At 41.5% G+C, this 24,251-nt stretch overlaps 1 protein-coding gene across 1 annotated transcript in view; it reads left to right on the top strand.

Moving 5' to 3' along the window:
- Nucleotides 1–24,251, top strand: part of LOC132816077 (E3 ubiquitin-protein ligase HECW1-like) — a 356,118-nt gene that overhangs the window by 195,909 nt on the left and 135,958 nt on the right. Inside the window, exons 11-16 of the mRNA XM_060825506.1 lie at nt 9,314–9,393; nt 12,879–13,000; nt 15,026–15,211; nt 16,597–16,731; nt 22,071–22,176; nt 23,264–23,360. Coding sequence (XP_060681489.1) covers nt 9,314–9,393; nt 12,879–13,000; nt 15,026–15,211; nt 16,597–16,731; nt 22,071–22,176; nt 23,264–23,360 — 726 coding nt within the window. The remainder of the gene's footprint in view (nt 1–9,313; nt 9,394–12,878; nt 13,001–15,025; nt 15,212–16,596; nt 16,732–22,070; nt 22,177–23,263; nt 23,361–24,251) is intronic.

The raw sequence follows: 24,251 nt of genomic DNA, 5'->3' as shown, positions 1-24,251 counted from the left end.
GGGAGAGCTATCTCAGAGACTAGTCATGCAACAGCCTGACATAGAGTCATAACCATGTAGTTACATCTTACATATGTTGTCCGAGATGCCACTATCGTCATCATTGGAAATGTTCTGTCTTACAGGCAGAAGAGTCCTAGCAGACCTGTCAGAAACCTATATCTAGAACCTCAACTTAAGCTACAAATCTTCTTAAAACCCGCGAATTCCAGCTTAATTGCAGCACTAGGGATCAATGATCAAAGGTCCTATTGATAAAGCTAACCTCGATTTTAACTCAGTTTTAACCTAGATGTTAAATCAGTGACAGCAAAAATATATGAACAAAGAAGTGAAGTGCATACATTAGAATGTCTCACCCTCACTTTACACATTGTAAATAAGAGATCTGGACTTCCTTCCACTTCTTCTCATTCCTTCAACTACCTGATCCCATTCTGCATAAGGAGATATAATCCAGCCTTTTGATTTACATGTTGATATTTGAAATATTAATCACACGTGTGTACTGTTATACCAGGAGCTGTCATTTTAAAACATATCCAGGGCTGTCTTATAGAAAAGTATGAACAAACTTATAGTGGTAACTAAGCTGAATAGTTCAGTAATAGGTCATTCATTTATCTTTCATTGGTAAGAAATTTTACAGACTTTTATGTCTTCAACAGATTAAATTGGTATTCTGGATTTCAATGATGATACAATAGAATAACTTCATCAATACTACATTACCTGCAGGGAATTATACTGAGAGGGATTAGGAAATAAAGTTTACACTTTGTAGCTCTATGTTTAGTTGATATTCCCTTCAAACACAATTAATGAATTTTCCATAGTTGACACATTAAGTGTTCTGGGATATTATATACAATAGTGGAACTCACTCTAACTGTGGTTTACAGACTGATCCTTCATCGGGGTGGGATAGAATTGTTTGAGAGGAACTGGGGCAAGAACCAGATCAGACTATTGAGTTTGAAATTACATGAATTATTACTCCAGTGTGATGTCAAATTGGACATAAAGAGTGGTTCTTGGGTATTGATGGCACCTTAAACATGTTTTATACATAATTCTCTAAACCCTGGAATTCTGTCCCTAAACCTTTCTGCCTTTCCACATCTCTCTTCTTCTTTGAGACTGTCTTCAAATCTTGCTCTTCAACCAAACCTTTGGTACCTGACTCAATATCTTCATGAATATTTTGATGCCAAAATTTGTTTGAAATATTTTCTACAAAGCACCTTTGGATGTTTTGCTATGTAAACTATAATGTCTAAAAGTGAGCTGCTTTGAGTGTTTGGCACTCGTGCCTTTGCTCACACACATTTAAAAATCAATGTTGCAAGTGAAATGTTTTAATGTTGCAGTAGACTACACACTAAGGTATTTACAGCAGGGATAGAGGTCACAAGATTGTCAGTACAGTGGGCAGCAATTTTATTTCTGCAAACATTCACCTTTTCATTAAAAAACATACTTTTATTTGCATCTCAAATATTATAAATTATCATTCATTAACAGAACTATAGGTTAATTCTAGTCAGTTTCACTTTCATACGTCTCTGCACATGCACTGCACACACAGTCTTTAAATTATGCATGTATCCACATGATACGTTTTGTTATGGACCAGGTCAGACCCACTTCAAAATGTTTTAAGAAGGTAGCCTGGACCCTAACTTTTTAATTTAAAAGTAGATGTGAAGGACCATGTTCCAGATGCTACACAACTGCTATTGTTAACTACTTGATGTTAAGGAAAACACAATTTACTTAAATGCTGTTGTTAAAATGCAAAGAAAAGAAAGACGAATTTGGAATAACTTAACTATTTGAAAACCCAACCGAATAACAGACACGGTACCTGTTGCTAATTAACTGCTCTAATTTAATAACATTACATAAGTACACCCCTTGGCACAAAGGCAAATTCAGACATAGATTCTCATGCAGTTCTCCAATCCAGAAGGAAACGACATCAAGAGAGATTTCAGTGAAAGTAGCAGCTAGGAATCGTTCACTGAAGCCCCCAACTCTTCTGAGACTCCAAACTGTTTCTGATGTTACTGAAAAACATCAAAACCCAGAAATCTGGATGTGTGAGAAGTAGCCACACCCATTGAGGCTGTAAAAAAAACCCTCAAGGTGTTATAAGTTGTTTACTTAAGCCATTTTCAATAGCCAGTTCTTCACCTCTACTTTTACAACCTACCTTCAAAAAAAACCCAGGACCAAATAACCTTTGTAAAGTGACAGCATTATCACTATAAAGACATTGTCATTCCCCATTTGTCCAGTATTTGATCAGTCCTAAGCTTACTTGTTCATACTTGAGACTTGCTTCAACTGAGATAAGTGAATTCTGCTCAACGTCTAATATCTGGAACTCCACATCAGGATGGCACGGTAGCTCAGTGGTTAACACTGCTCCTCACAGCACCAGGGACCTGGGTTTGATTGTCACCTTGGGTGACTATCTATGTAGAGTTTGCACATTCTCCCCATGTCTGCATGGGCATTCCCCCCACAATCCAAAGATGTGCAGGTCAGGTGAATTGGCCATGCTAAATTTCCCATAGTGGTAGGTGCATTAGTCAGATGTAAATATTGGGTAGGGGCATGGGTCTGGGTGGGTTATTCTTTGGAGGGTCGGTGTGGACTTGTTGGGATCAAGGGCCTGTTTCCATACTGTAGGGAATTTAATCTAATCTATTTTCTATAGCCCCACTGTACTTCCAAAGGTTCCATTTTTGTGTCACCAACTTGACTCATTTGGTACAGATCTGTGAAGTTCATGATATTGCACAAAGCATTGGTGTTTATCTGACACACACTCACTTTGTGCTCTCCTTCTGTAGTTTTCATTCTAACAGTTACAATCCATTCGCCTTTAGACCTGATGATACTAGTAAAAAGTGAGGTCTGCAGATGCTGGAGATCAGAGCTGAAAATGTGTTGCTGGTTAAAGCGCAGCAGGTCAGGCAGCATCCAAGGAACAGGAAATTCGATGTTTCGGGCTCAAGCCCTTCATCAGGAATGAGGAAAGACTTTCCTCATTCCTGATGAAGGACTTGTGCCCGAAACGTCGAATTTCCTGTTCCGTGGATGCTGCCTGACCACCTGATGATGCTAACCTGTGTAAAGTTACTTGTCAAAATCATCAGCTGATATCTCTTTGATAAACCTGCTGTGCTTCTTTCAAGGTAAGCACTTATATGGGAAATGATTTAGCTTTTTGCAGTTGGAACACATTCCCCATGTTAGACTTGTGTCCTTTCTTTTGTGTGATGTCCTCCATAATATTTACATCCTTTTTCTTGCCTTGATTTTTCTGCTGACTTTCCTGCAAAGATATAGCTTCCTTTTGCCCAAGTCATGGTTCGCATTTGGCCTAGAATTTCTCTCACGATAATGCAAAACCTCAACCATTCTGCCTTAAATATGTTTTAGCTCATGATTGACAATTTCAGACCTTCTTTCCATATTGAAGCCTTTTTGAAAGTTATTTTTTCCTTTCTCCCATATATGCTCCCATGGTAAGTTCTCTTATACTTTGAATTATTCAAAAGCATAAGATTCAGCTAGATCTGTCGAGGCCATTACACGTTGATCAATAAATGTATTCTCCCTTTGAATTCTGATGTTGAAAACATACTGTTCATAACTAACTTTAACATGGGATTCAATGTGTGTATTCAAAGTCTGCATAAATATTTCTTGTCTTGCTTTTCTCTGCCAGTGAGATCTAGGCTGCAAGACAGTTTGTGACATTCTTTCTCCAGCACTAATAGAGGTTACTGCCCTTACTTGCTCCATTTTCATTTTAATTAGTTCAGTAGCTACTTCATCATTTTGCCAAAGATGGTGGAAGACACTTCAATTCTGACTCATATCTCCTCCCATTTCTACAGCAGCAGGGAGTGTGAAACGCACACGCATTTTTATGCACATAGTAATTCAAAATTGCAACCTGTTTTGTTACTTCCTTGCAGTTTCTTATAGTAGCTGGCTCTCTTACAGCTGTGAAAATCTACACATTTTCGGCTGCACCAGCCCTGACACCATGTTTTCGGTGAACAGTTTTAATGGCTGCCACTGATGGCATAGAAAGGTACTTACAGTAGAGATAGAGGTCACATGATTACAGCAAGCATACCAGTACATGAAGTATAATTGTATTTATCTAATCAGTTAGCATCTATAAACTGTGGTCTGCTGATCTATGCAAGAATTGGAAGGTTAATCCAGAGCCAGATATTTACTTTTTTTATTCCTGAATGCTACTGGCAAAGCTAACATTTGTTGCTCATCCCTAATTGCCATTGGGCAGATGGTGAGAGTATCTTTTTGAACCACTGCAATTTAGCTCATAAGGGTACAACCACAGTAGGCACAAAGTTCCCTGGTTTTGATCCAGTGACTGCGAAGGAGTATTTTTCTAGTCCTGATAGTGTGAAATTTGGAGGGACATTGCCATTGCCCTTTTAGGTGGTAGCTGTTGCAAGTTTGGAGGATGCTGTCTAAGAAGCCTTGGTAAATTGATGCAGTAAATCTAGTAAATGCATCTGTGCATCTGAGATGGAGGGAGTGAATATTTGATGATGTTAGATGGAGTGCCAGTCAGATTAGATTAGATTGCTTGCAATTGGAAACAGGCCCTTCGGGGCCAACAAGTCCACACCAACCCACCAAAGCGCAACCCACCCATTCCCCTACATTTACCCCTTTACCTAACATAGGGGCAATTTAGCGTGGCCAATTCACCTAACCTGCACATCTTTGGACTGTGGGAGGAAACCCACGCAGACGCGGGAAGAATGTGCAAACTCCACACAGTCAGTCGCCTGATTCGGGAATTGAACGTGGGTCTCTGGCGCTGTGAGGCAGCAGTGCTGACCACTGTGCCACCGTGCCACCCACTAAGAAGCTGTCTAAGAAGGAATGGTCTTGGATGCTGTCAAGTTCATCAAAACAAATGGAGAGTGTGTCATCACACTCCTGACTCCTTTGTGGACAGGCTTTGAGGATCATGCAGGGGACGTCAGTAAGCTGAGATGGATCATCCACTTAGCACTTCTGACTGAAGATGGTTGCAAATACTTCATCTTATCTTTTGCACTGATGTGCATGGCTCCCCCAGCATTGTGTATTGGGATAATCCTCTTTGGTTGTTTGTTTAATTGTGTAATGTCATTCATAACTGGTGGGCAATCAGGTCTGCAGAATTTTAATCCAATTCCTTGGTTATGACATTGCTTAGCTGGGTTTCCCATATGCATGTTCTGCTGTTTGGCATGAATGTAGCCTTCAGCTGTAAACAAGATTCTGTCTATCTGAAACTGGCAAGTTCAATATAAAGGCATTCTCATATAGCATGCCACAAAATGGCAGGGACTGAGTCCAAACAATGAATTGCTAGAATGACCTGAAGAAAGCTTTGATGAGATGGAGAAGTCCCTGGTATAGAGAAGGGAATTTAGAGAAAGTGTAATCCCATTGCTGTCATGCAATGTTCAGTAATGAATTCAAAAGATAAATTTTTTTTTATTTCAAAAATATAGCTTATTCATAAAATAGTTTGATAGTCTGTACAGTTGGTCATGCCATACATTTGTAAACATTTACATACAGAGATCAGAATTTATCATTTTTATATACAGGTCTGTACATTTATCAATCATATGTCCATATCTTTAGCTGAGGCGTCAGCAGAGCCCAAATGACTGGGTGGGCTCCCTGTTCTTCTCAGACAGGCAGATGTTACACGGTAGTCTTTCCCCACTGCACCTTGGCAGCAGCTGCCATAAGCTTCCGCGCGTCCATCAACACGTAGTCCTGGACCTTGGAATGTGCCAGTCTGCAACACTCAGTCGGGGTCAACTCCTTCAGCTGGAAGGTCAACAGGTTTAGGACCACCCAGAGAGCATCCTTCACCGAGTTGATGATCCTCCAGGCTCAGTTGATGTTCGTCTCGGTGTGCGGCCCGGGGAATAGGCCGTAGAGCACGGAGTCCCGCGTCATGGCGCGAACCTCGACAAACACCACTGAGTTCCTCTCCAGATTTCTTCTGCATAGGCACATTACAGAAGGAGGTGTGTGACAGTCTCGTCCCCCCCGCAGCCGCTTCGAGGGCAGCATGCGGTGCGGCTGAGAGTCCGGGCGTGCATAAAGGATCTCACAGGCAGAGCAATTCTCACCACCAGCCAAGCCATGTCTTGGTGCTTGTTGGAAAGTTCTGGCGATGAGGCATTCTGCCAAATGACTTTGACAGTCTGCTCAGGGAACTGCTCGATAGGATCCGCCCTCTCCTTTTCCCAAAGGGTCTCAAGGACACTACGTGCTGACCACTTCCTGATAGACTTGCGGTCAAAGGTGTTTTTCTTCATAAACTTCTCCACGAAGGACAGGTGATACCGAACGGTCCAACTACTCGGAGCGTTCCGCGGCAGCGAGGCCAGGTCCAACCTTCGCAACACCGGGGACGGGTCGAACCTCAGTACGTAGTGACACTTGGTGTTTGCATACCGGGGAACCATGCACAGCTTGATAGAGCCACACACAAAGGTGGCCATCAGGGTGAGGGTGGCATTGGGTGTATTTTTTCCCCCGTTGCCCAGATCTTTGTACAGCGAGTCCCTTCGGACCCGGTCCACCTTTGACGTCCATATAAATTGGAAGATGGCCCGGGTGACTGCAGCGGCACAGGTTCTGGGAATAGGCCAGACCTGTGCCACGTATAACAGCAATGACAGTGCCTCACACCTGATGACCAGGTTTTTTCCTGTGATGGAGAGCAACTGTAGCTTCCATCTGCCCAGTTTCTGCCTCACTTTGCTGATACGCTCCTCCCAAGACTTGGCGCACGCCCCAGCACCTCCCCCCCTACCCCCCCCCCAACCCCTCCCCCCGAACCAAATACCCAGCACCTTCAGGTGGTCGGTCCTGATGGTGAACGAGTTCAAGGATTGGTTGGCCCAGTTCCCGAAGAGCATGGTCTCGCTCTTGCCTTGGTTTACCCTGGCCCCCGAGGCCCGCTCGAACTGGTCACATATGCACATGAGTCTGCGCACAGACAGCGGATCCGAGCAGAAAACGGCGACGTCATCCATGTACAGGGAGGCCTTAACCTGCAGGCCCCCGCTGCCAGGAATAGTCACCCCTCTCAGGCTCACATCCTTCCTGATGGACTTGGCAAATGGTTCTATACAGCACACAAGCAAGGCAGGAGAGGGAGGGCAGCCCTGCCTGACTCCAGATCTAACTGGGAAGCTATCTGATTCACACCCATTGATTAAGACCGCATTGACAATGTTAGTGTAGAGCAGTCTGATCCAATTGTAGATTCCCTCCCCAAAGCCCATTTGGAGAGAACATCTCTCATATACCTGTGTGATATTCTGTCAAAGGCTTTCTCTTGGTCCACGGTGATGTCCAACTCTCTGTCCTACATGTAGGTGATTGTATCCCTGAGGAATGTGAGACTCTCAGTGATCTTCCTGCCTGGTACAGCACAGGTTTGGTCAGATGAATCACCGACCCCAGAGCAGACCTGACCCGGTTGGCGATTACCTTTGACAGAATTTTGTAATCCACATTCAACAGTGAGATTGGTCTCCAATTTTTGAGTTCCTCCCTCTCCCCCTTCTGCTTGTAGATGAGGGTGATAATGCCTTTCCTCATGGAAGCATACTGACTTACACCTCCAGCAGTTCCTGGCCAATCAAGTCCCACAGAGCAGAATAGAGCTCGACCAGTAAGCCGTCGCTTCCGGGAGTTTTATTCTTTTTGAAGGACTCGAAGGCCTTGGTCAGCTCATCCAGAGATAGCGGCTGTCCCAGCCTCTCCCGTGTTCTGCCGTCTAAGACCTCCGTGATAGACGACAGGAATGACTGGGAGACCACGCTGTTGGTCGGCTTTGCGTCATACAGACTGGCATAGAAGCATTTTCTGATCCTCATGACATCATTCTGAGATGATGTAATGGAGCCATCTTCTTCCTTCAGGTTGTTGAGCACGGAGCTCTCTTTGTGCACCTTCTGGAAGAAGAAACATGAGCACGTCTCGTCCTGCTCCACCGAGCGGACCCTGGACTGGAAGGTTATCTTGGAGGCCTCTGAGGCAAAGAACGAGGCTTGCTGGCCCTTCACCTCCTTGAGGTCCTCCGTGATATTGACCCCAATCATCTGCAGCAGGAGCAGGTTCTGCATACTTTCCTGGCGCTGGGACAGTTTTCCCCGCCTCTCTCTCACCTCCTGAACACTTTTGAGGATGAAAAACCTCCTAATGTTCCCTTTTACTGTTTCCCACCAGTCCACTGGGGATTCAAAGAGGGGCTTCACGGTTCTCCAACCTCCGTAGTCCCTCTTGAGCTCCTCAATGTCTCCCAGGGTCAACAGCTTTGTGTTCAGCTTCCATGTTCCCTTACCAGCCCGCTGCTCGTCCTGTAGGTGAAAGTCGGCCAGCAGGAGGCAGTGGTCAGAGAAGAACACTGGCTTGACGTCGGTGGATCTGACTGAGAGCGTTCGGGACACGAACAGGTAATCTATCCTTGAGCGGAAGACCCATCTGTCTGTGACCAGGTGTATCTACGCTGCGCTCTGTCTGCAGGGGTGCTGAAGATGTTGTGCAGCTTGGCACCTTTACCGTGTCCATCATGGCTCTGGATGTGGTGTCCAGTTTACTGGCCCCTCCCGCCAGATCGTCCATCTGCATCAATGATACAGTTGAAGTCTCCAGCCAGAATGACCGGCCTGGACGTAGCCAGCAACAGTGGAAGCCAACCGTTCACTCTTACCCACTGGGCGTACACATTAAGCTGTCTCAGGAGAGCTTTCCTGTACATGATGTCGGTGATGAGGAGGCGCCCACCCACCACCTCCTCCTTAACCTCGGATGTGGTGAAGTTGCCTCCTCGCAACAGGATATCCAGGCCAGAGATAAAATGTTGAGCTTGTGGAGCATTTTAAGCTGAAAATGTGTTGCTGGAAAAGCGCAGCAGGTCAGGCAGCATCCAAGGAACAGGAAATTCGACGTTTCGGGCATAAGCCCTTCAGGCCTGCCTGCACTGTGTTGAGAGCAGGAGAAATAAATAGAGCAATGATTGGAGATATACTTTTCAATGATAGTTACTCTTTCAGGTCACAAGTGTTGTCTATGATTTATGATATCGTGGCAATGATTTAACTCATCCCAATCTGTTACTGCAACGACATTTCTGACAATCTCTTCTTCTGACTCCAAGATATAAGACATAACTCAGTAAAATATTCTATATTTCAATAATCCCATTCTCTCTCTGATTTGATAACAGGTATCAGAACATCCAGCGGACAATTGCAACAGACAGGTCAGAAGATGAAGCTACTGCAGAGATCTTACAACCAAATACAGGTTTGTAAAAATATCAAATATATATTTGTTAAAATAACGTTAGCCTCAGAAACCATTCGCATGTGCGAATCCAAACATAACATCCAAATACTCTGTTTCCTCAGGAATAATTATTATGGTTAATGTATCCTAGAAACATTAGTTGGATTCTCAACAAGACCTTTTGATGTGACTCTTGTGATCCTTCATTTGATCATTTAATGTCATTAACCGTGCTTTTCACTATGTTTTCCCAAAGCTTCATGTCATATAAATGAGCCATGATCATGTGAAGAACCCAGCAAAGTATGTCAATTCCTAAAAGTCAGCATTAGTTCAGAAAGAACAAGAGTACTCCTGTAGGTTTGGAAACAGAATGGATGAAAAGATGAAAGTAATCACAGGGGAAACGTGAGCTGCTTGTTTCTTTTAGTACCTCATGTGGGGTAGTGCACATACTGACAGGCCTGGAACTGCAGCAGTTGGAATCAATCATTTGCAACCTAGAGTCACTGCAGATGTTTCAGAACTGTTTTATATCCTGTAACATATCATCGAATCCCTACAGTGTGGAAGCAGGCCTTTTAGCCCATCAAGTGCACTCTGAGCCTCTGAAGAGCATCCCACCCAGACTTCCCCCACTCCTCCTCCATCATTGCAATCCTACATTTCCCATGGCTAATTCACCTAGCCTGCACATCCCTGAACACTATGAGCAATTTAGCGTGACCAATCTACCTAACCTGCACATCTTTGGACTGTGGGAGGAAACCAGAGCACCCAGAGGAAACCCATGCAGACACAGGAAGAATATATAAACTCCACACAGTCGCCCAAATATAAAATCAAACCTTGGTCCCTAATGCTGTGAGGTAGCATTGCTAACTTCTATATTACCATGCCACCCCCTTTATCCTTAGGGATTTTGTTTTCAACATTCCATCCAGACCCCCATCCTCTCATTTTCTATGGCTAATCCACCCAGCCCGCACAATTTAGTAAGGCCAATCCAGCTAAACTGTTTATCTTTGGATTGTGGGAGCAAACCCACACAGACAACATACAAACTCCACGCAAACAGTTACCCAAGCCTGGAATTGAACCCAGGTCCCTTATGCTGTGAGGCAGCAGTGCTAACCACTATGCCACCCAGATATAAACTTGCATTCCCTGACCAGGAAAAAACCTAGGCCATGGCTGTCAGAACATCATATCCCAGTCACTAGACCACCAGGGAAGGTCAAATGATTAATAGTTTTGAATGTTGAGTATTACAAAAGTGCTAGATACAAACAGCAGAAAACCTGTCTACTGAAACGTTAAATTCAAATAGGTTCATGCATATACTTGAGGGAATTAGTGCTCTAAACATAACACTGAGTTGACATTTGGAACAAGTGCTAAAACCAGTACATGTTTGATCTGGCACAGTTTGAATTGTTTTCAGTACATTTATATTTTTGACTTTTCCATAAACACAACCTGTTTGGAAAGCCTCCATTGTATTTTGTTTATTTGTTCATTCATTCAAAGGTTTTGAATTTGCTGGAGGGGCCCATGTTTATTGCTCATCCTTTGTAGCTTCAAGAAAGAGGCAGTGAGCTGGCTTCTTGAAACACTATAGTCCATGGGGAGTAGGTCCTCCCACAACAAGGTTAAGGAAAAAATTCCAATGACAACAAAGGAATGATGATACGTTTGCAAGATACGTTGTTGTGTAACCTGGAATGGAACTTGCTACCCTTGTCCTTCTAGGTGGTAAAGGACATGAGTTTGAAAAATGTCATTGAAGAATCTTTAGTGACAAGTGTATATTATGGATGCAATGCATGCTGTCTCTGTGTGCTGGAGGTGGAGTGAGTGAGTGTTCAAGATGGTGGATGGGGTGCTGATCAAGCAGCTGCTTTGTCCTGCATTTTGTTGAGCTTCTTGTGAGCTATACTCATCTAATCATGTAGAGAGTATTCCATCACATTCTTGAATTGTGCCTTGAAGGTGATAGACAGGCCTCCGACAGTCATCATGTGACTCATATCCCACAGAATTCTCAGCCTTTGACCCACTTCTTTAGCCAAGTATTTATGTGGCTGCTTCAGATAAGTTTCTAGTCAATGGCAATTCTCGGGATGTTGATCAGAAACAAAAACCGAACTTAATGGAAAAGCTCAGCAGGACTGACAGCATCTGTGAAGAGAAATCAGAGTTAATGTTTCTAGTCCAGTGACCCTTCCCCAGAACTAGGTTTCATTCTGAGGAAGGGTCACCAGACCCAAAATGTTAACTTTGATTTCTCTTCATAGATGCTGCCAGACTTTCTGAGCTCTTTCAGCAACTTCTGTTTTTGTTGCTGATTTACAACATGAACAGCTCTTTCAATTTTTACACAGGATGTTAATGTTTGGGAGTCAGTGATGATAATAGTAATGAATGTCACTGATGTAGTAAGACTCACTCTTGTTGGAAATGGTCATTGCCTAGAATTTGTGTGGTGTAAATGTTACTTGTCACTGCCCAAGCCTGGAAGTTAATGAAATTGTGCACCCTGCTTCATTATCTGAGATAATCTAAGGAACTGCAAGTGGGATTGAATAATGTGAAGTCATCAGCAAACATCCTCACTTCTGACGATAATGATGTGGTCTCTTTGCTGATCTTGCTAATGTTGGTCTTGCCTAGTGTATGCCCTGTGCAATGTAATCAGTATGCCTCTGCCAAGTTTATTTTTACAATCTTTGATCTGTACATCCCTACTTATTATGATTTGCCTGTGCTGCTCATAAATGAGGCTTTTCACTGTACTTCAGTACACATGACAATCAATCAATTGAATGGAACCACTAATATGGTGGAAGGTTGAACTCAAACAGACTCTGTTCAGATGAAATAAATAGTGACAGATTTCTCACGTTTTAATTGTGAATCATTGACCAATTCTGCAACCAAAATGGCATGTATGAAAGTGGAGAGTGTGGTGCTGGAAAAGCACAGCCAGTCAGGCAGCATCCAAAGAGCAGGAGAATCTATGTTTCAGGCATAAGGCCTTCATCAGGGCATAAACCATTCCTGATGAAGGGCTTATGCCCGAAATGTCGATTCTCCTGTCCCCGGGTGCTGCCTGACTGGCTGTGCTTTTCCAGCATCACACTCATGACACTGATTTCCAGCACCTGCTGTCTTCACTTTTTCCTATCTGACATGTATGGAAGTTGAGTGAAAATAAATCCTCCCAGCCATAAAATGCAAGGCACCAGTCCTCTTCAATTAATGTTTTCCACACTCTTATTACAAAGGGAAGTTACTTTTGTTTCTAAGGAACAACCCCTTTGCCTGCTCAAGAAATTTCTCATCGATATATGTTAGGTTATCTACACTCAGCACCACAAAATGAAATACAATTCAATTTTATTATTTTTAAATCCTTATCTCCAAAATGAATATATTTCTCAGTGATTTTCTATTTAAGGAATAATATTTAAGGAATAATATTTGATTCTTCATTTTGCTAGAACTGAGGCGAGAAGGATCTTTGTCTCCTGTGAGTTCCCAGAAGGTTAACATGTTACTGCAGTCTCCAACTGTCAAATTTATTACAAATCCTGAGTTCTTCACTGTGCTACATTCAAACAATGTAAGTATCCTGTTGAATCCCTGCAGTTGTTATATTTCCTGGTAATTTCAAAATTCAAAAGTTAGTGTGTAACTTATATAATAATTTTAAGAATTCTGCATTATTTGGCATTGCTGTGCACATAACTGTCTTATGATTTCTGCATTAAGATTATTGTATGGTTGCTTTCCTGTATGATCAAAATCACAAGGCAGTTCATTCTACATTCATGATTTCTTCATTCTTATATTCTGATTCACTGTGCTTTATAATTGCTCTTCTCTTATTCTGCTACATCATTCCTTTTGCATTATTTTGTGCTGTTACACTGCTGCATCTTCTGTCTTCTGCGTCACTCTGCTGCTATTGTATGAAACTATTTGGATGTGTTTTCCTGTAAAATTATTATCCTCCATGAGAAGGGATTCCTTGATTTATTTTTCTAATACTAGAATACTCCAACACAATACAAAGCAGTTGACAGCTTGACAAACAAGACTAACCCTGTAAAATAAATTAAAAGGAACTGAGTTCACCTTTTCATACTGACCCATTATACGTATCACAGTGGAGTATTAATAAATTCAGATATCATCCAAGATAAGTTGGAAAACACTTAAGTTTGATCTGTTTATTTGCTTTACTACATGCATTCGCCCATTAGAGTTGTCAATCAGTTTTAAATTTTACTGCCAGCAGTGTTCAAATATTTAATTTCTGAAAAACATATACTGTTGGCATATCTATGGTTGGAGGGTTCCCCAAATTAAAACATAAGACTGTAGCACTTTTATTTTACAAAGAGAAATGTATATAATTTCTCTTGCTTGTATTTAAAATGCTGAATGTCTGAAGGCAAAGCTTCAAAGATGTGCAGGCTACATTAAAATCTTAAAAATGTGTGGAAGGTTGCTGTTACCAAGCTGCTATCTTGCACTGAACTACAGTGTAAGCTTACAGAAATATGAACCAATTCCAATTCCTATAGGAATATATTTCAGATGGCATGTTGGGTTCAGGTTGTAACTAGTCTAGTTATTTAATTCCTTCCTGCACTGCAGTGCTCAAATTCTTGCCACCTTCTAACGTGGCTTGTAAATCCCGAGCTCCTTTACACTTCCAGTCATATTCTTCACCAGTACCTCATCAGCCAACAGCATCAGATCTGTTAGTCACACACATCAAATACAGTAGAATAAAATCAGAACTATGTTGAGACAGTAAAACATCCTCCAGCTCAAATAACTTTCAGAAACTGCTCACGCTTTTCTTCATTTGACCCTTACCATATTCTCATTTCTTACCATACCATGAACAAAGTGTGATATAATCTACATTACAATGCAAAACGATAATAATACTGCCGTATAAATCAGAGTGCCTCTGAACCATAATCACATGATATACAATCTCTGCAGTTTGAGTTTCACTGAGCTTCTTGAGAAGAATGGAAGCAGTACATCTCCAGATGTTGTTAAATTTGAACACGTAATCTAGGCTGCACTTGAGTACAATACTGAGGGAATATTGCCCTGTCAGATATTGTTCTGCAGCTCAGATGAGATAGGGGCTTAACCAAGGCACATGTGCCATTTTGGGTGAAAACAGCACTTTTCTAAATTGGTCTACTTGAATCCTCTTGAATCCTGGTCCACACTTATCCTTAAAAGAGTGAAAAAACAACATTAGCTGCTCGTTATCTAATTGCCTTTTATGGGGCCTTGCTGTGTGTAAGCTGGTTGGTACACATTCCTATAATATGACAATGCTACGAAAGTATTTAACTGGTTTTGAAACAATGTGGGAAAGAATGATGACATGAAGGGCATTATGTTAATTCATATTCTTTCTAACTTTCTTAAACTGTCTTACGTTCAATGCCAAATTACAGCAAACCTTATAGTATTCGCTTCTTAATACACTCCAAAGCATTGGTCATCTTCTAGACAATGAATGTGATTTACTAGTGAACCACAGCAATAATTTACTTTTGCTTTCAGAGAGTGGCATAAACAGACCTGTTCAAACAATTTCTTTCATTCACAGAGTGCCTATCGAATATTTACCAATAGTAGTTGCTTGAAGCATATGATTCTGAAGATCCGTAGAGATGCCTGGAATTTTGAGCGGTATCAACATAACAGGGATTTGGTGACTTTCCTGAATATGTTTGCTGATACACAGCTAGAACTACCTAGAGGTTGGGAAATAAAGACAGATCAACAGGGCAAGGTAAGAAAGGCCAGGCTCTAGACAATGGAATATTTCTGCAGGATATTGTTATTGAATGAATAGCCTGTATAATTCTTGAATTATTTATTGTACTTTTGCTAACCAGTCGAGTAAGATAAAGCATGTGTTTAATCTGCAACCCTCAACCTTTCAAAATTGTTTAGTTTCCACAATATTCTGCATGCAACATACTTACAATTTCGAATCAGTATAATGTGATACTCCTTGCCCAGTTCAATTCAGCCTACAGTGCTTCTTTGCTGCATTTCTGAGTGCAGATAGCATGTAAATTTTAGTTTAATTCCGTACAAAAGTAAAAAATTGCAGATGCAGGAATTATGAAATAAAGTCAGAAAATGCTGGAAGTACTTGGTAGGTCAGAGTAAAAGCAGGTATTTGGAGCTAGGTTTCAGATTAAGCACTATTGCAGTCAATATCAGAACAGACTAATTAGGCAAAACAGTCAACACCTCTTTCTATATGCCTAGAAGTTTAAATAATTTATACAATATCTTTATGTTCTGTGTACATACTAATGTGCATATAGTGGGCGGCACGGTGGCACAGTGGTTAGCACTGCTGTCTCACAGCGCCTGAGACCCGGGTTCAATTCCCAACTCAGGCGACTGACTGTGTGGAGTTTGCACGTTCTCCCCGTGTCTGCGTGGGTTTCCTCCGGGTGCTCCGGTTTCCTCCCACAGTCCAAAGATGTGCGGGTCAGGTGAATTGGCCATGCTAAATTGCCCGTAGTGTTAGGTAAGGGGTAAATGTAGGGGTATGGGTGGGTTGCGCTTCGGTGGGTCGGTGTGGACTTGTTGGGCCAAAGGGCCTGTTTCCACACTGTAAGTAATCTAATAAGTTTGTGAGCACATATTTATTAAGCCAAACTACACGAAGTAGACCAAAATTGTTGGGAAGCACATGACAGCAAAAGTTACAAAAGGGTTGAGAAAGGCTTGTGTGAAGCCTAATGACTGGCAATGACTAGTTGGGATGAATGGCCTGTTTCCGTGCTGTAACTTTTCTGTTACATGTAATTTTTATGTACTTACTCTGTGCAATGCTCATTTTATTCCTTTTTATTTTAACAGGGGTTTTAATCCATTTTGTACAAATAAATCATCTGATCTATTTTAATGACTGAAAAACAAATTTAATAATGCTTCAACTTATAGATAATAAATATCAGTGCTCACCATTTCCAAATTCTACTATTCTGTCTCACTTGTCCTGCACTTGCATAAATCATTACATAAGAAAATGTAGTTTAATATATTGTGTTGGTTAAATAAGTAAACACTAAAGCATTGTTTATTACCCTCTAACATATCTGAATTAATAAGTGAGGAATACTGCTCTCCTAATGGAAATATTCTCCATTGCAGTCATTTTTTGTTGATCACAACAGCCGAGCAACAACATTTATTGATCCTAGACTTCCACTTCAAAATGGGCGTCTGCCAAATCATTTAACACATAGACAACATCTGCAGCGCCTACGCAGTTACAGTGCAGGAGAGGTACGTACGTATTAGACTTGTGTTCTGAATGATCAAAAGTTATTATAATATAAAATGTCCTGTGATATTAAACTGTCAGATCATTACTACTGAGGATACCACATGTGGACTAGACCACTAAGTTACTTTTCGCAAAGGATAGGTAACAACGGCACAGGAAAAATCTGCATAGAGGTCAACTTCATAAGTGTCAAGCCAGTATAGAATAGAGCAATACTGGCTGGATGATCTCAGCAAAGAGGTGCTATATTGTATCAAGCTCTAAACACATTTATAGTTTGAATGTCCTATTAATGAGATGGGTTTTGGCAGCTGGTTAATAGCCTTCAAGAGTTTGATGCTGTTTCTATTAGGGAGGTCCATTGGGTCTTAGGATAGGGCCTTTCTTTGATATTAAGTCCCTGCCCATAAGAGGCTTTCGGTTAATCAGAGGCCACCAATTCCTGCAGCACCCCAGAGGAGCCCATGGCTGCTGCCAGGAGAATAATACCAGAATCCAAGAATCTAGGAACAGCATAAATAATTTGTGCAAAGTGTGCATGGGAAGGGTTTCCAAAGGTGGGGCCACTGGGAGAAAGGAGTTGAAGGTTCAGAAATAACGGCAGGTGGTGTTGGCTCTCAGCAGGAATGCAACATGCCCCAACCTAATGACCATGCCTTCAATGAGTACTGCTTGTGTTAAATCAATGGTCTACTCTTCGCATCAAATGACAATTAGCATCCACTCTATTTACTTCCAGGAAGGCTACAAATCAGCTGACACATTTGCCATTGGGTTAATCAGAGCAGTAATGGGTTGAGACTCTTAGAGGACCCTTGTTTGGCTACGTCAATCATCAAGGAAGTTAGACAAAGCAGGTAGGACAGTGACTCTGCAGTGAAGGAGTGTAGGAGAGCTACTGATGTACTTGCAATGCACAAATCTCCAGGTGCTGATGTTATAGCCCATGAACTCATCAAACATGGGAAACCAATACTCCCATCAACTCTCTGTCTCTGCTGGATGAAGGGAGCACCAGGACCTGTGTGATTAAAGGACTGTGACCTTTATCTAGGGTGAATGAACTGAATGCAATAACTACTCAAGTCATTGCCCTGCTGAACATCATGGCAAAAGCATTTGGCTTTGTCAGAGTGTTTGGCCTAATGCATCTATCCCAAATCCCAGTATAGCTTCAGCACTGAAAGACCTACAATTGATGAGCTTCTCAGTCCAGCAACTGAAATGCCATGAACATAATACTATAAACTGGACCTTACCAGAAATTGGCTGTCAGTTTGATTGAGTTTCATCAGGAGTTTCTCTCCATGAGGTCGAATGAATTTTCTCATTCCATCATTCAAAAGTCACCTCATTAACTAGATATGCAGACCATTAGACACATTTCCTCTTACAGTCTACAAGTCTCTTCTTTTGTCCTGTATCCCAGCATCTTATCACTGTTCAATATGGGGCCGTCACATACAGGGAACTGGATTAGGATCACCACCCAGGACATAGACTTCACGTAGCACCGAACATCATTCTGTGACAGTGAGTTGGGACATCCTCAGCCCACACCAACATTTCACCTCACGGATTCAAAGCAAATGACGCAGAGTAAAATAAATCCTGGATCTCTTACTTCCTGGGCATCCTGAGGAGATCTTAAGCTACAATCTCTTTATGTGGAAATTGATGTTGATTTTGGGCTCATGGCTCATCTGTTCCTCCTCACCTTTTCTGCAACTTTGGTGAAGTGCAGAAACTATGATGATGACACCAGTGGCTGCATCAATCAGTAATACTGGCAATGATCCTGGCAGGGGAACATAAGGAATAGAACAGGTATTTATTTAATAATCTACACAGTCAGCATTCACATCACACACAGTTGATGGCTTTGGATACATTTAGTGAGACATGGAGCATTGACATTGCATCTTTTTCCAATGAGTGCAGCACTAGAGCTAAGGCAAGTAAACAGTAGGAGGTCGCAAATCCTGCAGGTGTATTGAACTCTTCTCCATGAAGATATCTATCTTTAACCTGCAAGGATCAATGGCTAGGTCAAGATTGATTGTAACCAGCATTTGCATGCTACACTGATTTACAGTGCAGGTATTTCACATGCATTATGACGTGATTGCAAATGACTTCAACCTGAATTCTGCAAATGCATGGTTGATGCAATTCCCCCTTGAAGGGTAGTTGAGTCACTCAGAGGTTGAGCCTGGAAGCTAACCCTGACTCTACCCATTCCGGGTGCAGTCACAGCCATTTACAATTCATGACAAGAGATCACAAAGGAAACACAGGTCAGGCTTGGCACAATGAATCCTAGTGAAGTCCACTGCCACCTCAACTCCATGTCCCCTGCTACCTGCACACTCCTTGGATAGCTCAACAGGACTGATCCCCCACATATTTCCATCAAGCACCTCTAAGTCTGACTGTAATTCTGTTCCTCCCCCACTGAGGCCTGTTACGACAGGTTAGTCCTGCTCACCATTGTGATGCACACTATCCCACTGAGTACACGGTGGTGAGGTGGTAGTGGATTTCACTAGGATTCATTGCACCAAACATGACCTGTGTTTCCCTCACCTATAAATCTCCCACGTCCATTTCGAATTTCACCATTCATGGTCATTGTCCCTTATGCATCCCAAATTGCTGCATCCTATAATTAGCATTGAATCTCCCCAGCCCGCACTTCGCAAACACAACAATATTGATTGACACCCTCTTGATGCTGATTGAGCTGTCCCCCAGAACTGACAGTGGCCCATTCCCCTAATTGACTTGGAGAGCTGCAACTGATGACTGTCGAAGAGTGTCATGCTGGAAAATCACAACCGGTCAGGCAGCATCAGAGGAGCAGGAGAATCGATGTTTCAGGCATAACCCCTTTATCAGGAATCAATCTCCTCCTTCTCCTCCTCCTTGGATGCTGTTTGACTGGCTGTACTTTTCTAGCACCACCCTCTTCGACTCTGATCTCCAACAACTGCAATGCTCACTTTTTCCCTGCAACTGATGGCTGCTTGGAAACCTGTCTGCTGTGTATCCAGCTCCCTAACCAATGATGCTGGAATCCCCTGACTGTTTACCCTGTATCTGACAGACTGACCATGGCCTTCTGCCAGATAATATTCTATATTGATGAGGCAAGATTAGATAGTAATGAGGGTGACAAAGCATTCTAATCCATGTTAATTGGCCTCTCACTGTTAACTAGACAGCAAGTCATTTTGACATCCAAGACTTGGTTGGAAAATACAACATTTTGGTTTCAAAGTCATTCAACACCTCAACCAATTTCCCCAAATTTTTCACCTTAGATCAAGGCCTGGGAAGATTCCATCTGATATATTACCTTCATTGATCTTACCAAAGCATTCAACCTTTTGACTTGGGACAATCTATTAAGCTCCTGCAGAAAATTGTCTGCCCACAGAAACTGCTCAATATGGTCAGTAGCCAAGACAAAGTGATGGGTAAGGTCAGCTAAGATGAGACAGCATCAGAACCCTTTGAGATCAGCAGTTGTGTCCAACAGGGTTTTGTTTTTGGCACTCACACTCTTTCACATGGTCTTCTCCTTGTTCCTGTTTTATTCATTGGTCAGCCACATAGGTCATCAACGTACATAGCAAAACTGATGGGAAGTTTTCCAGATCTTCTGACCTGAGATCCGGTACAAAGGATCATAAAGTCCTTATCAGAGAATTATTCAATACTGATGATGCGACACTGTATTTCATTTTGGCTCTGTAAATCTGCTGCTTTGGTGAGGACTCAGACAAAATTCTGCCTTATGACAAAAATGCACAATGTGCCAGTCAGGAGGCCCAGCAAAATTGAATCAATACAAATCAGCGTGAAAACTCTGATCATTGCAATTGTTAGGGTCAAAAATCTCAGTTCCAGGACATACTGCAGGTGTTCCTCAAAATATGTCCTAGGTCCCACTGTCTTCATTTGCTTCATCAATGACCTCCCTTCATTCATGAGATCAGAACTGGAAATGTTCATTGATATTGCACACTGTTAAGAATCCTCAACAAAAAATAAATATCAAAAGGAATTAGTGAAAAATCCTGGACTAGTTTGGAGTCATATTTAGCACAGAGGAAGTCAATCATCTCACCCTCAAGACAATGCAGGAGACTCCTGGTTCCGAAGCCTATGTTTCATCCATCTCCATGGCCTATAATGAAATATTTGCCTTCTCATGAGAGACCAAATAATTTGGCTTATACTCTGTGGAGTTTAGAAGAATGTGAGATGATATCATTGAAACTTAAAAGATTAAGTAGAGTCTTGTTAGGATAGATACTGAGAGCTTCTTTCTGCTGGACAGAGGATCTAGAACATGGTGCATGGTCTCAGGATAAGAGCCTGATCATTTAGTTCTGAAATGAGGAGAAATTTCTTCAGTCAAAAATTTAAAACTTTAGGTTTCTCCATATCAAAAGATTGTGGATGCTCAATTGTTGAATACATTTAAGGGCCAATTCGGCAGATTTTTGGTCCAAGGTTTGAAAATATTGGGAGTAGGTGAGAATGTAGAGTCAAGGCTGAGAAGCAACCATGATCTTTGTTGAATGATGGAGCAGGCTGAAGGGCGGTATGGTTTTCTTCTTGTTCTATTTCTTGTGTTCTTATGCTCTATCAAAATTAAGAATTTGTTGTCATATCCTGTTTCCTCCTGACCCCAGTAAAAGGGTACTGTATATTTCCTGGATCAGTGAAATGCTAGGGCAATGTATCCATTTACCTTGGTCCACACTCAAATGAAGCACTAATTAGTTCCAAACTCACAATCAGTACAGTTCATGATGGATATTTACTTAATAAGAATGTACTTAACTAAATAAGTCTGATAATTTGTATTTTACATTTTGCACATAGAACTTATTGAAAACTTAGCTGTACTTAGTTGGATTTCTATTTAATAATTAAAAGAAGTAACAGATAATGACTGAGTTGGTGCTATGCATTTGTATGTAACTTTTTTAGTGTTTTTTTTAAATAGTAAAATTAAATACGAAATGAGAATATCAAACGTTTTGGGACATTTTACAACATAAATAGTTTTTTTTCTGTTATTGTCAATGTTTTACTTTGTTTGTTACTAAATGATGATGGATGAATCTTAAAGTACAAAATGCTTGCGAAGTACATTTTATTTGTACTGTATGATGTCCTTTATTAAAATTATTGTGGCTAAAGATAGTGATGCACTGCAACCAACTCTTTTGGACAATGCTTTGCCCAATCATAATTGAGTTATGAAGATCTAAAAGTGTTGCTAAAGTCCTCAGTTAAACTCTCTGATGCATTTCTGCTGTAGGCATCTGATGTATCGCGTGTGCGAGGATCCTCGCTACTTGCCAGGCCCACCAACACTCTGGTGGCAGCTATTCGCAGTCAGCACCATCAAGATGTTGTGCCAGTGGGTAAGGGGATGAGTACTTATAACTTAAAAGCAAATGATTGCAGGTGCTGGAAATCTGAATTAAAAAGAGAAGGTACTGGAGAAACTCAGCAGGCCTGGCAACACCTGGGCAGAGAGAAGCAGAGTTAGCTTTTTAAGACCAGCATGACATTTCTTCAGAATGGATCATAAGAAGAAGAGTCATATTAGACTCAGAACATTAACTCTGTTTTTGTGTCTAATTGTGTTTACACTTCCCCCCCCCCACCCTCCAAATCTACTGTTAATGACTTTATAAGAAATATAGTTGTACTCCCTAAAGCATGTCATAGAAGATTATTCTGACTTTAAAAAGAGCTTTTTCCCAGTATATCAGCAGCCAAGTGTAACCACAGATCCTAACCTCATTTTCTGAGTTCCACAGTGTCACTTGCAGCATCTGCTTTGTTCTATTGTGAAAAAAGAGAAAGTAATGATATAGTATTTAAAAAACTTGGATAGAACCAGTATTGAAAAATAAACTAGGCTGGGATGGAGCAGATATGTCTGGCTGGCCCTTCCACTACAATATTAGTTATGTTGGCCCCTGTATTTCCTTCTATTTTTTGATACATGAAAACATTTTAAACATAACCACCAATTGAACAAAACTGATGCCAAGGCTTGTGCTATACAGTGCTGACAAAGCACAGACCAGTTTAAGTACACAGCCCGCACAGGTTAGTTAATGTCAATCAGTGCAGCAGCAGAACCACCACTAGGGGCATACGATTGACAAGGTGAAGATAACAGTATTTCTGCTCCTTATGGTTCATGAATGGGTGCTATAAATTGCAGGTGAGGGCATAAGCAGGCCAGGATGGGATACTTCTACCCCACTGAGAAATTGACTGTCAATGCTTAGTGTTAAGGCACACAAATGAGGAATGACAGTCCATTGGAGCTCTGGGAGGGCTATCCGTCCATAAGGAATTGGGCGCTATCAAGAGGCAAGAATTTCTTCCAAGATTGTTTTTAAAGGAATAAAAGTATAAGTAGACGTAAAAATAAATAGATGTCGAGAAAAGATTAAGATTATTCATTTGTCATTTCCTTTTCCTCAATTACAGCATACAATGACAAGATTGTAGCTTTTCTCCGTCAGTCAAACATATTTGAAATGCTGCAAGAGCGACAGCCCAGCCTGGGTAGGAATCACACTCTCAGGTAAATACACATCTCATCAGCTAAGATCCCTTCTGCATTCTTGTTTCATTCCACAGGACTGACAGAACAAATTAATGCTAATCTCCTGCCATCTTGTAAATGACAGAATGTGCACCATCTAATTGCTGTTCGTTGAACTTGATTCAAGAGAGAGAGAAGCTAATGGTATTTTGATACTACTCTCAATTATATTTTCCAAAGTATCAACATTGTAGTAGGTGCAAAACACAATGGTCTCAGATTTTATCTGCATGGCTGTTTGGTTCAGTTTAGGAAGTTTTAAAACACTTAACCTTAATGAACAACAAATATTTCAGAAACGAATTGCCAGCAGAAAAAATGAAGACAGACCAAATACTTTGAATTGAAGGAATGCTTTTAAAAAGAGGGAATCATCTATGCTGGGAAAGGATAATTTATCTACTATTTAGAGAGCAGAAAGGAATCTCTGTTTCCAGTTTTTTCTGCAAATGCTGCTGTTTTAATGCACTGCCTGATAATATCCAGCAACACCGTTGATTATCTCCAGACTCTTAGCAAACTCTGCCTGAATCCACATCCACATGTTGTATTCATTTTATAGAGCAGTCTCTCAAGAGAGATTATATCTGTTCCTGCCATCACAGGGTCACATTCCTGCCATTGTTTTTAGTTTGAAATTTATAAAAGGCCCAGAAGTCTGCTGCTCTGAATTAATTTGAAGCTACATTTTGCAGCTACTTTTCACTGAACAAAACTTATTGACCAAAGAATACACACAGCTCATTTCTGCACCCCGACACAGGGTTGCCAAACTTGATTAAAGGAGTTCCTGGATGCTTCATCACATGACTTGTCCCCATGTTTTCGCCATTCATCAGCCAGCACCACTATCCAATTGACTGCAGAGTG

This window comes from Hemiscyllium ocellatum, chromosome 5 (genome assembly GCF_020745735.1).
Source record: "Hemiscyllium ocellatum isolate sHemOce1 chromosome 5, sHemOce1.pat.X.cur, whole genome shotgun sequence".
Classification (NCBI taxonomy): Eukaryota; Metazoa; Chordata; class Chondrichthyes; order Orectolobiformes; family Hemiscylliidae; genus Hemiscyllium; species Hemiscyllium ocellatum.
Note: the sequence above shows the minus strand (reverse complement) of the source record. Positions and strands in the feature narration are given on the sequence as shown.